Genomic DNA, 14,133 nt, shown 5'->3' with positions numbered 1-14,133 from the left:
ATATTAATGTCCATGACTGAATCAAAGGGCAAGGCAGTGTGGAGAGTGCAAGTCTGCCTCTCTCCAGCAGTCATTTACATAGCCATTTCCGGTTACCTCTGAACCAGCCCACTGAATTGTATTTATTTTTATTGATTTTTTTAATATATTAAAAAAAATCAGTATTCTGCAAGTGCAATAGGAGAGTTCATAAAGTGCTCAAGACATGTAGGTTACTTTCAGCACATATTTGCATATTACTAATACCCTCTTACCACACCTCTCAACACAGGCTTCACACAAAACATCAAGACATTCTGATTGGAAAAAGAAGGATCTTTATGCAAGCCAGCAGTATCAGGTGTGCAAAAGCCTACTTCAGTAAGGGGAGAAAATCTCACACCCATTTAAGGTAACTTCCACATGGATCTCCATTCAGGTGAACAGATTCTCTCACTACACAAGTACAGCAGAACATAAAAGCCTAGCAACTGATCCTGTGGTCCCCAAGATCAGGGCAACTACCGTATTATGAAAAGGAAGAGGACAATCCTGAACTAATGGTAAAAGTCAAGGTAAAGCTGTTCCCTCAAGTTGGTGTCAACTCCTGGCGACCACAGTGCCATGTGGATTTCTTTGGTCGAATACAGGAGGGGTTTACCATTGCCATCTCCTGCGCAGTATGAGATGATGCCTTTCAGCACCTTCCTATATCACTACTGCCCAATATAGGTGTTTCCCATAGTTTTGGAAACATACCAGTGGGGATTCAAACCAGCAACCTCTTTCTCACTAGACAAATCAGTTTCCCGCTGCACCATTAGGTGGCTTGAACTAATGGTACAACTGCATTAAAAAAAAATAGAGAGAGAGCCATCATTTTCACAACCATCATTATACCTAGATTCTTGTCAAAAACACAGCAATTCCACTCTGCTGCTTTGTCACTGATCAGCAAGGACTGCATTCATGCTTAAGCAACTGTGCTCCCAAATCAATCCACCAAACCTAATCATGATGTCGCTTAAGCACATGGTTATTTGCACTGGTTAAAGCTTCCAAATGGTACCAGACATTCCATGCAGTGCATGTACAGTAGATAGAGACACAAACGGAAGCAGCACAGGACAAAGCAACTAAGATGTTGATACTGCTGTCAAAAGTGCTCACAGCAAACTTGGGAACATAAGAATTGCCTTGCTTGAGTACACTTAGCTCCAACATCCTTTTCCCAGCAGTTGCCAGTCGGATGCCTCTGGAATTTCACAAGCAAGGGATGCAGATAGACAAGCAGGGTCTGTTCCTTTTGTTTGCTCCTAGTAATAAGGTATACTGCATGGAGGTTGGCTTATAGACCAGGAGTACGCAACCTTGGCTCTCCAGGTGTTGCTGAACTACAACTCTCATCGTCCCCAGCCACAAAACTCTGACTGGGGATGATGGGTATTGTAGTTCAGCAACCGCTGGAGAGCTGTGGTTGCCTACTTCTGGTCTATAGCTTTGCTAGATCTATCCTCAAATGAATAATACTGCTATACCCATCACATTTTTTGCTAACCCTACAATTAAACTAGCCTCACTCAAAACAGCAACTATTTGATATTCACTTAGTGCCACTGCCAGCAGAGTGTTAGGAACTTTGAGGGGGAAATGAGAGCAAAGTAGAAGTGAATAGAGCATTATAAAGGAATTTGGGCTCCTGTCACTAAGGAGGTTTAAAAAATAAAAAATCAGTATCGATCTTGAATGCCAAAGAAGAGCAAGGACAGTAACAGACAGTTTTCTGTCAGCTTTTTAAGTTGCCTTCATATTTGTTTTCTTTTCAAATCTCAAAATCAATTTGAGTTGGTAAGTGACCTTTAAAAGCTTTCCAATTTGTTGTGATTCATTTGTACATTTTCCTGACAAAGGCTGAATGTTTACAAGTATTTCAAATGTGGGCTTTTCTTCTCTTTTTCTTTTTTAGAAAGGCTACAAAAAGGCTTTGTGAATAAGTCCTTTTAGACCAACAATGCAGCCACACTGCATACATGCAAGTTAAGATGTGCTTAACATCTGCGGTGAGAAATCAAAAACTGGTTTAAGCGTGTAGTAGTGGATGTTCTAGATCAGTGCAGACATTTCAAAGCTTCCCCCCCCGCCCCCGACACACACCAAATACCTACAGGTATAAATGTTAAGGACTGCAGCTTCAGGCACTATGTCCAACTGTCAGTCACTTTCTTAGATGTCATGGCACATACGCAGATATGGAATACTTATATGTTCAGCTGTAATTAAGCAACATCATTCTCAGTTATTTTTTGACCCCTTAAAAACTGGTCTTGCTCTGCATTTAACATTGACTAAAATCCAAGAAGGAAGCACCAGGAAGAATGCTCAGTAATGCTATGCACTCCTTATAAGAAGGATCACTTGCATGCAATGGAACACACCCCTTTCCCATTTTTACTGAGCAGCCGTCACTTCCTATAGGAGGGTTTTAACAGAGTGTGTGGTCAGTATAGAGAAATAGCAGATGAGCCAGCAATGAGAATCCTGCTCTTGCACTTTATAATGAGTGTGTTTACACAGAAATAAAAATTAATCCATAAAAGGATAAGAACTGTAATACAGCGGAGGAATAGGAAGGGAAAATTGTGACAGAATATGTTCCTCCTTTAATGTACCGTTCCCTTTCTTGTAAGGACTTGAAAATGGAAGGCACAATGTGAACAAATTACTACTAGTAACCCCTGTGTTTTCTGGTGGAAATTCCACCACCCAGAGATGAAAGTTTGGGGTGGTGTACAAATTTGATTATATATATTTTTCCCACACACAGACCATAACTGTGTTAAGGTCAAGTGCTAGAAGAGTCTAAAAAGAAGCAATCATTTGATCACAAAAGATTGATAGGATCGGAATGAGATACAAAGGTTTCCACTCACCCCCGCCTCCAAACTGAATATGACCCACCAATACATTTCCCAGTATGTGTACCCTTGAAATGAGTCATATTCTACAAGAACACATTTCCACAGTACTTGCACAAGAGGTGCACGAGAGGTGCACAATGCCCATTACTTTCATCAACCTAGTTTTCTTTCTAATTTAATTCAAAGGAAATCAAAATTTAGAAAGGTAGTACCCTCTACAATTCTGTCATCAATATCTTGCCCACTGCCATAGGATTCAGTCAAATACCTGTAAGAGAGAGAGAAATAAAAATTGTCAACTTCATAAATACCTTTATCTGTACACACCTACAGAATTACTTTGCTTGAAAGGGGTTAGACCTTGAGATGCAGGAGTCCTTTTACTGAAGAAACTGCTGGACATGAATATTTGGGTTGATCAAATATTTATTGCATCTACCCTTTTCAAGAAAGACACTCTGATGAAGTAGCTAGAGCTGTAGATTGGGAATGCAAATGTCTGCTCATCCACTTGCATCCATGAACACTTTGAGCCAGTCACTATTTCTCAGCCTAACCAACCTCACAAGACTGTTGTGAGGATAAAATGAGGTTAAACCGATACACATCAATCAGCCTAAGCTTGTGAGAGGAAGGATTGGATACAAACAGAAATGGATGTACACTTGCACAGTGAGAGTGCTGTTGTGCACGTTCAGGCTTCCCATCACAAAAGCAACCAAGAAGTCTTGAGGCATGTGAAACTCCAGGTAGAGCTGACTCCTGGATTGTAGCTTGTGCTGCATCACATCTCACCAGGGATGTGCATGAGCTGTTTGTGCACCCGCCAGCGAGGCAGGGAGTGGCTCCCTTAAAAAGCAGATAAGGAGCTCCTTACCCGCTTGTGTCTGCCCCGCTGTTTTTCGGCAGCACCCACTCTCCAAATGGCCACATGGGGCTGCAGGGCTGTTCCCTGCAGCCTCCGCAGGGCGTCGGCATGCACATGGCCAGCTGAGGCTGCAAGGAACAGTGCCACAGCCCTGCGTGGCCATTTGGAGAGCGGGCATCACCGGCAGAAAAGCAGTGGGGTGGGGGTGAGCAGGTAAGGAGCTCCTTACCTTCTTTTTAAAAGAACCGCTCTCCACCCCATCGAGCAGATTCCAACACCAGCACCCGAGCCAATTCAGCGCTTCCCAGAGGCGCCATAGAAGCACATCCCTACATCCCACTAATGTTTTCACAGATTACAGTTCTACACCAATTACAAGTTGCATGATTTTGAAGAGAGATTAGAATGGCCTGCATTCATTGTTTATTCAGTAGAAATATGTTCAAGGGAGATACAAACCGTAAAACAAATTTAGTGTTTTCTGTCTTGCCAGCTCCTGACTCTCCAGACACAATGATCGACTGACTCATCTTGAGCACCTTCATGTCACGAAAAGCTTTATCGGCTGAGGTAAACATTTAAGAGGACATTAAAATGGATTTGTTGGGGAGAGTAACACAGATCAATGTTTTCATTAGCCTTTGCACACTGTGTAATATTCTTGTATAAACATCATTTGAAGTAATGAAATCAAAATGTTTCCTTTTAAATTATTCAGCTATACTTATTTACTGCCTGAGAATTAACAATACCAACAAGCAATGTTATGCTGGTCAGAACAAACATTTTTATTTCGACTTATCTATATCCCATTTTTACGAAGTACAATCTACAAGCTGGTCAACAAATACATATACAAAGTTTGGGTAAAAACACATGCATTTTTAAAATAGCTAAATCCACACAAACAGCAGCAAACCGCTAACAAAATGGAACAGTAGCAAGAGTACCTTAGCATTACCCTTTCTTACATTATCTTTCAAACAGAGCAGTTTTTCTTGGTGCCAAAATGAACACAGGACAGCATCCAGGCCTTTAACAGAGTGATATTCTGTTTATTTATTTTTATTTATTTTATTTATTCGATTTCTATACCGCCCTTCCAAAAATGGCTCAGGGTGGTTTACACAGAGAAATAAATAAATAAATAGGATGGATCTCTGTCCCCAAAGGGCTCACAAGAGCTGTTGGCAAAAGCTCTTTTTTTTTTAAACAGAAGGAGAATGGCGCTCATACAATGACCTATCTCCTTCCATTCACAGAAGGAGCTTCTACCAGAACACAATTTCTCTAAAGTTATGGATACTACTCAATGAGCATGTGCCAAGCAAGTGTCTCTAGACAGGCTATTTTGCAGCCAAGGCACCACCACTGAGAAGGCCCTGTTGTTGGTAATACGCACTGGGCTCCAAAAGCTAGGGTCACCCAGACCAGGGTCTTGGTCTGAGTAGACACATATTAGAAGGAAGTTCTTCAGATACACTGGTCCTAGACCATTTAGGATTTTAGTAAGTAACACATTGACTTGCACACAGAAACAACTGGAAGCCACTGTTGATCTTTAAACACTGCATTAATATGTGCAAAGTAGCAAACCCATTAACCATTGTATTAAGCCACTGTATTATGAACAGGGTTTACTGCAAGGGCTAGCAGGCTTCGCCCAAAAATATTTCCCACTGCCCCTTTCACCCATCTGGAATGTATAGCAGTGTCAGATAATACAGTCATAGTCTATTATGGTCCTATAGCTTGAATTAGTATTTCAAAAAGCCTCCGTTGTATAAAGAAGCCTCATTCACTCACTCCTCTGTCCCAGAACAAGCTGCAGAAGTCAGCGCAGCCAGGTAAGCAGGAGACTCATTAATTACTTATAGAAGTAAGGTAATGTATAGCAAAATCCTAATAATATTCTTTGCTATTCCTTTGCTCCCCCAGACTAGTTGTTCTAGAGTCACCTTGATTATGAACCAGTTAAAATTTCCAAATGTTTTTCAAAAGCAGTTCTGTGGCGTAACTGAGGTAATCTAAGATGGAAGTTACAAGACAATGGCACTGGGGAACTGGATGTAGCTGGTGAACCAACTGACAGTGATGGAAAACACGTCTGGCTACAGATATGACATAGGCAACCATATACAGATCCAGATCTAACAAGAGCCCCAAGTGGCAAACCTGATCTTTGAGAGCAATGTAACCTCTTCAAGAACAGGCTAACAGCACCTCCATTTTGCTTCAGTTTATAAGCCCTCAAAATCCATCACTAACTCCAGACACCTGTTTATGACATCTATGGCCACACATTAATTAGATGAAAGAGAAAGAGTTGGGTGTCACCAGCATATCAATGGCACTTAACCCCACAATTCCAAACAACCACTCCCAGAAGTTTCATGTAAATGTAAATTAGCGTAAGCGACAAGATGGAACCCTGTTGTACTCTACTAGCATAAATATCATGAGGTGGAACTGGTGTTTCCCAGCACCACCTTCTGAAATATACCTGTCAGGTATGATCAAAACCACTAGAGAGCAGGCTGATAAACACTATGGCTGGAGATACTTAAAGAAATTGAGAGGTCCAAGAGAATCAAACAGAGTCGTACTTCCCCTGCACACATCCTGGCAAAGGTCATCAGGTTGGCCAAGATAGATTCAGTCATTCACCACCTACTGGACTCATGATCAAACCCTCTCTGCTGGATATACTATCTATGATGGGCAAGAGTTGAGAAAACAGGTGGTAGACCACACCTTTCCAATCAACAATCTCAAGCTGCAATAACTGGAACTCATTTGAGTAAATGTGGCAAGAAGGACCTAAAGGAACTTCCTTGCTAGCACTGCACTCAAGTAACATTCAAGCTCGACTGACCTAATCTGCAAATTGCTTAGCAAATAACTCACTATAGCCTAGGTTTTCCAATATCAACCTGGAGGTCTAATGTGAATTGAGCATCTTCCCACTTGAAAAAAGCCTAAATGCAATGGTGGTAGTGAAGCAAGTTTGCTTCACCATTACTGCCACAGAGCAGGCCTCCAAAACACGTTTTTGCTCATGTTCAGGAAGATTTCCTGAGTTTTTCTCCATTTTGTATTCTAGCCATTATCCCCTGCTATACTTCTCAATCCAAGGTCCCTGCTATACTTCTCAGCAGGAGGGGATACTGTGCTGTGGGGGGCGGGGGAGGAATTGTGTCAATGACTTGGGTCATCTCTATTCCAGAGGTTGCTCAGGGTACTGACAGGAGTGACAGAAATGTCAAAAGGAAGTCACCAGAGAGCCATCAGGGATCTAATGTTACATGGGCAAGGACCGTCAGACTAGAAAATGGAGATTGCTTCTCACTTTAATTATTGCACACAGTTTACTTGGCTTTTCAAGTATTTTAACCTCATATTTATTGCTTATAGGATACACACCAAAGTGTTAGCAATACATAGCTAGTAGCACAGCAAACATAGCTGGATGTGTCACTCAGAAATTAAACCATTTTCTTCTGTTTAAAGCTAGAGAGGCATCATCTCATATACACCTACACCAAAAAATACATCTGTGAAGGAGACAGAGTTAAGTAGTATAGTACCTACCAATTGCATAGACATGTGGTGGTAGAGTGCCAAGTGATCTACCATGATACTTCTTAATAGCATCTGAAGAATAAAGTTTAGGTATGTCGAAGTAAGGGTTCACTGCTATCAGGATGTTGGCTACATATGTCTGCAAGAAAGAAAACCAGTAACCAACTTTCAAAAGCCATTCATCTGAAATTTGTACTGAAAAACTCTAGAGATCCATTGCAAACTTCAAAATAAGCAAATGACTTTGAAGTTGTATTTGTGCTTCACCAAGTACATCTCCAAATCAAAAGGCCGTCAAGTGTCCTTTAATTCAGAATCACTTCTAATTCAAATATCTTTTAAAACTGTGTGCATTTCTGAGAGCTGGATTTGTTTAAAAGCATGTAATTTACAGTTGAGAACTATTTTCAAAATCTAACAAATAGACATTAAATACATTTTTTTAAAAAAAAATGACTACAAAATGGCCTGATGCAGATGGACATATACATTAGAGTTTAGAGGCTGGGATTGGAAGGATGGAGAAGAGCGGGGGAAAGAATGTTTTAAACATAATTGCATATCAGTTTCTGGCACTCCCTATAGAAGTTTCTTCCTTCTGTTTCACAGCTGTCATTTGCCAGAGCAGATGGCAGGGAACGAGTGTAATTCAGTCAGAATTCATTACATACAATCAGGCAATCTGATAGTTACATAAAAGATTAAGGCAGTCATCTGAGCTAGGTGTCAGAGGTAGCATGGGCTGGCTTCATTCAAAAAATAAAGTAAAACACATATCTCTCTTCTATCACCACACTTTATTGCCAACGCTGTTTGCCTGCAAAGATCAGCATATCTATATTTACAGTGTATGTGTGATATCTAAATATTATACATATACATGCATGCACACACCCCAAAATACCCAGTTAAAAGAACAACATTCTTTTCTGACACCCTCCTTCTTTCCCTTCCTTCTCAATAAACTACTCAGTTGGGAAAGGAACTATGATTTATGTATAAAAATACTGAAAATTCAAAATAGGTCTCCCACAGGTTGAAAGAGTTTTGTGACAAAGTACCCAAACCATATTTTGCAAGGTTGCACAATACTTACATAAATTCTGTCCTTACTGTATCGGACTTTTATATTGTGCAGGAGTGTGGCTTCATTTAAATACATTAACGAGCCTACAATATGAGCAAAGCAATGATTTACAATCACAAACACACATTTCCGTCTCAGTTTTATTATCCAGTTTCACCTCTCTGAAGTATTCATAACTACAAAACAAACTGTAAAATCTGGAGAGCCACCTGGACAAGGTAATATGGATCGGAATTCAGTGGCAACACCTAGAGGTCTGCACGAGGAATCTTATTGGCCCTTACTTCTCCCCCTACTGCAGCTGCTGCCACTACCATTTGCAAAGTGTTTCACATGCATGCACTGTGTGTTGAGAATGGAGGCTGAATGGAAAACCAACGTGATGGCCCTTTGGGGGACAAAGCTACTTTTGGTTCCTTTTGAAAACACAGACCTTGAGAACGCAAGTTACTTTGTAATTGGTGGGGGTACAAGCAAGGGCAGCACAATAAGCACAGGGACTAAGCCACAGGCACTAAGCTGCAGTCACAAAACAAAACCCCATGAAACGCATCTGTTCTGTAACTGTCATTTCTTTTCCAAAGGTAACAGATCTTTCATTTTTTCTCCCCTACTTGAGCACTGGGTTTAAGTGAGTAAAGAGTGAGAGCCAGCGTGGTATAGTGGTTAGAGTGCTAGACTAGGACCGGGGAGACCCGATTTCAAATCCCCATTCAGCCATTGTACTTGCTGGGTGACTCTGGGCCAGTCACTTCTCTCTCAGCCTAACCTACTTCACAGGGGTGTTGTGAAAGACAAACTCAAGTATGTAGTACATCGCTCTGGGCTCCTTGGAGGAAGAGCGGGATATAAATGTAATAATAATAATAATAATAATAATAATAATATGCTGCAACCATATATGAATCTATATTGATCTGTAATCTATGGTCTAAACTTCCAGTCCAATATGGAGGAAGAGCGGGACATAAATGTTAAATAAATAAATAAATAAATAAATAAATAAAATAAGCAGGCAAGCAAGCCTACACAAGGGCGTACCCATGCTTGCAGTTAGGAAAAAAAAAATCACCATGGCTCTATTCTGTTTGTTAAACATTTACAAATATGTGTTCTTAAACTTTCCCTGAGCAATAAAACAGAGCACACAGAGATTATAGGCCTATTCATACAATACTCTCACCTCACCACCCCTACATGCAGTGAGATTAGGAGCAGGCCTCAGGCCCATAAGTCAAACCCTCTTTAAAGCAGGACTTGGCTCACAGGGGAAGGAAGATCCTGCATTCAAATAAAGCTGTTTTTCCCAGTGCAGCTATTACGTGGTGGGTATGACAGCTTGTTGACCTGCTCCTGAGCTCACTGCAGACAGAGGTTTGTGGGAGGGGAAGCATCAATGATATATCATATCTACTTCACAAGAATTAAAGAATTCACAAAAGAAACAATTAGTGTTTGCAAGGTCAGTTTTATATGTTGCACTTACAGTTATCCTCTACATCTTTCTTGCTGTCTTCCTCAGCAGGAAATACTTGGTTGATAGCAGCGAGAAAGGTCTATCATTTGAGTGTGGGGGAGAAAGAAAAGTTACTTTGGTTTCAGCTACTAACAGATATTATGCAAGAACTATTTTACAGGTAAAAAAGTTACTTAAAACTGTTAAACAAACAAACAAACCCCAAAACCCCACAAAAACAAAATTCAAGCATATCCAGTTTTTACATTGACTGATAGTACTTCAATAGGGTTAAATTTCCCTCCACTATCCTGCCCTGGTGGTTTTTAGCGCAACTTAGGGTCTGTTATACTTATTTAGGAACATGAGCAGAAATGCTGACTGCAGTTTATAGATACCAAAACTCCAAATGATAAGTACCCATGTTTTGACTTTCTTCCTTTACTAGCATAAGGTGGCATAAGCTCCACCTGGAAGACAGATGTTTTAGGTATGTGGCATTGTTAGGGTACAGTTCCACTCATGCATAATGAAGCAGGAGGAATCAGATCCCAATCTATCACCATTTTAAAATCTGAAACTGTCCATATTCAAAATTCAAATGGCCAACCCATTACGTGACAAAGTGTCCTCTTTCAAAGATGGGAATGAGAATCGCGAGTATATGAGGGAACATGGCAAGCACTTCAAACTACACAGGAATCCAGTGGCAACCATATTGTTAAATATGGCAAGTGTCCCTTTCACAACCAATACAAAATGATGTGTCTGCGCACACACACTACACAGAGAACTCAGGAGGGAGATAGGAGGGAGATCCTTCACTTTGTGCTGGGCACCCTGTCCTTCCCACAAGCCCTCTGGGAAATGAGGATTCATAGGAAGGGTTTGTTAGACTTTGAGAATGGTCAGAGAAGTAGCAAGATTCAACTGGTCTTCAAAGTCCAATGAAAAGCAAAAGGCGTCCACTCATCCCTGAGTCATCTAGGGCTTGCAGAACATTCTGGCAATGGGAGGAATCAACAGTGACCACTATTAAACCAAGCCAAAATTTCTGGGCTCTGCATCCAGAGCAGCATTCACAGGAGTTTTGCATTCCTTAAAAAGAAGGGAAAATACTACACACAGCAATTAAACCAAGCATTAAACTAGTCGAAAGAGAAAATAGCAAGGAAGTCTTCGTGTGTGCAGAACTCTGCAAGCACACTGGAACCACTGAAATGTAGCCAATGTATTTTGCGGCAGCAAATACTATCCTTTGCAGACATTTAGACAGTGCAACCATATGTTTGAGATTAAAATCCTTAAAGAGGATCAGTTTTATCCAGAAGAAAGCAGGACTAGGGGGTTCAGTAATTCATGCTAAGCTATATAGGCAGCCAATCCAGCTCCTTTAATATACCTTTTCCACTTTTACACACGCTATCTAGATTAAATATATCATCCAAGTATGTGTTTTATGCCCATTATTGACTTCTTTCTAGTAGCTGCACATCCTTGCTAGGTGGGCAAAGGGATGCCTTTCAATTGGCTGTTCTCTAATATTCAGCAAGGGGACAGAAGCTTTCCCTATTCAGCACAGCTGCTTTCCCAATGGCTGTCGCTGTTAACTTTCGTGTCTTTATTATTATTATTTGTTCTATTAGATTGTAAGCCCCTTTGGGACAGGAAACCTTTTTTTAAAATTTTCATTTCTCTGTTATGTAAACTGCTATACGAACTCTTTCTTGAAAAGGGGTATATAACTATTCATAACGTTCACCATAATGTAATCGCACACGATATGTCCTCCTCACCAGGGTACATCGATAATGAAAATGGACTTGACTAGATGTTAAAATTCCACACAATGGGTAGCAGCCACAACTTCAATACAGCAGTGCACTGTAAGTAGACGCTCCTTCCACCAACAGGAGGAGTGTGGCATTCATGAGATGGGTCCCTATGCCAAGCGTACTCTCCTTCCACTCAGAAGGAGTTTCTGCTGCTGGTGCACCACCGCAATGAAAGAGTAGATGCTATTCTGTATAGAATTTTGTTTCTAAAAAATAGTCCTACACATGTAGGACAAAATGGGTTAGAATCAAATGGCATCACTGCTGTACATAAGAACTCTGGTTCCCAGCAACACAGCCTTATGATGATGGTGTTTGTTTCGTCTTTGCATGAAACAAACAGTGCGCAAGCCTTACTATGCAGCAGCAGTGTGCCGGGAGGGAGAAGTGATTTTTTTGCTTTTCTTCCCCTCCCTGAAAAAGCCCTTTTCACATCCAGTAAGATCCCCATGAGGGTCACGCTACCCTCAAAAGAGAGCATTGCAAGCTACACACTTGCATGAGAGATCATCAATCTCTCATGAGACACCCAGGACTTTGCTTTGGCAAGCCAATGCTCAAGCTAACTGGAGGGTGCACCATACAGCTACATAGTTATGTTCCTGCTGATGAAATGCTAACAGGGCTGACGTGGGGAGGGGGAGCCAGTACAAATTACCGGGGCCCGGCAGTCCACAAGGGGGCCCGGGCCCTGACTATGTTGCATATATTTTTGTCTTGCCTCCTACCTCCACCTGCCCCACCGCCATGAGGCCGAAATGCTGATCTTTAAAATAATTCTAGCTGCCATGTATGTGGCCAGGGGGTGAGCCGAGCACACACACACACACACACACACACACACACACACACACACACACACACCGGTGACAGGCAGAGCAGGAGTGGCTGCTGGGCCAGACCATCTGGCCCAGCAGCCCTTGAGAACTGAGAGGCACTCCAGCGCACCTGTGCAGTTTGAATAGAGCATCAACACTTGATTCAAATTGCACAGGTGCGCTGGGGCGCCTCGTAGTTCTCAAGGGCTGCTGGGCTGGGCGGTCGACTCAGCAGCTGCTCCCGCTCCACCTGCCGCTGCTACAGGGAGTGCGCGGCTCACCCCCACCCCACCCCCCCGCTGTAAACATGGTGGCTAGAATTATTTTAAAGATCAGTGGTTCAGCCAGTCAGTGGAGGGTCCCTCACATCAGCGGGGGTCCCTCATGGTGGAGGCCCCAAAAAAACTTTTCACCGGGGCCCAAACCCACTCTCAGAGTCCCTGATGCTAATGAACTGGCCAGATCATTGCCTGACAGGCTGTGAGGAAGGGGCAATCCCAGACAACTTTGCATTTGTGTAGCACTTTTGAGTGTTCAAAGTGCTCTAGAATGTGCCGTCAAGTCGATTTCGACTCCAGGTGCCCACAAAGTCCTGTGGTTTTCATTGGTAGAATACGGGAGGGGGGTACCATTGCCTCCTCCCGTGCAGTATGAGATGATGCCTTTCAGCATCTTCCTATATCGTTGCTGCCCGGTATAGTACCAGCGGGAATTCGAACCGGCAACCTGCTGCTTGTTAACAACAACAAATATTTATATACCACTTTTCAACAAAAGTTCCCAATGAGATTTACATAGAGAAATAATAAAAAATAAGATGGATCCCTGTCCCCAAAGGGCTCACAGTCTAAAAAGAAACATAAGACAGAACCAGTAATAGTCACTGGAAGTACTGTCCTGGGGGTGTTTAGAGCCAGTTACTCTTAGTCAAGCATTTCCCCACTGCGCAGGTGGGGACCTCAAAGTGCTCTAATGTACATCATTTTACAGCAGGCCATACACAGTTCTTTTAAAGTAAATCAGCAGTATTATTGTCATATTGTAGATGGGGGCTGAAGTCAAGAGAATAGCAGCTTAGGGTTACTTAGTAGTCTAGGGCCACTTAGCAGATTCACAGCAGAGGCAAGTTTCAAACTGGGGACTCGCCCATTCACAGTCTAATAATTTTAAAAAATAAAATAGCAAGCAAAATTTTAATAACTGGATAACCTAACTAAATTCCTCTCCATGAGTTTGTCTTGACTGCAGATGTTTTAACTCTGGTGCAGGAACAAAATATGCTGCTATTATTGATAAAGAAATGTTTAACCCAGGCCCACAAATAAGTGTATAAAAGTTTGGTTCAAGCTCCTAAACAGAATGTAAGGCCAGTAGGCCAGAATGAAATTGTTCAAGTCAAGGATGTGAAGCCCATCAACCAAGAGGTAAAAATACCAGAGCCTGACAGGAGACAATGTATGTAACCAGGGTCATGAGTCAAATCCCCCACTCAGCAGAAAGAAACATAGCTGGCACCAGGAGACACTGGTAAGGAGTAGGGTCAGCAGAAAGGCCAAACAGTAACTAATGTCCAAGGCTCTAATTGGCACC

The 14,133-nt window shown here is 41.9% G+C and overlaps 1 protein-coding gene across 8 annotated transcripts in view; it reads right to left on the bottom strand.

Annotated features, from left to right (window-relative positions):
- MYO6 (myosin VI) overlaps positions 1-14,133 on the bottom strand; it is a 163,348-nt gene that overhangs the window by 83,888 nt on the left and 65,327 nt on the right. For all 8 annotated transcript variants that reach the window (XR_008314121.1, XM_053286938.1, XM_053286937.1 and 5 more), the window contains 5 exons: positions 9,921-9,990; positions 8,444-8,517; positions 7,357-7,486; positions 4,225-4,330; positions 3,110-3,165 (listed from right to left, as the gene is read on the bottom strand). Coding sequence is in view for 7 of the 8 variants with exons in the window: in XM_053286938.1 (XP_053142913.1) it covers positions 3,110-3,165; positions 4,225-4,330; positions 7,357-7,486; positions 8,444-8,517; positions 9,921-9,990 (436 nt within the window). In the remaining variant the exon portion in view is untranslated. The remainder of the gene's footprint in view (positions 1-3,109; positions 3,166-4,224; positions 4,331-7,356; positions 7,487-8,443; positions 8,518-9,920; positions 9,991-14,133) is intronic.

Source organism: Hemicordylus capensis, chromosome 1 (assembly GCF_027244095.1).
Source record: "Hemicordylus capensis ecotype Gifberg chromosome 1, rHemCap1.1.pri, whole genome shotgun sequence".
Classification (NCBI taxonomy): domain Eukaryota; kingdom Metazoa; phylum Chordata; class Lepidosauria; order Squamata; family Cordylidae; genus Hemicordylus; species Hemicordylus capensis.
The sequence above is the reverse complement of the archived record's forward strand: the minus strand, read 5'-3'. Positions and strand labels throughout refer to the sequence as shown.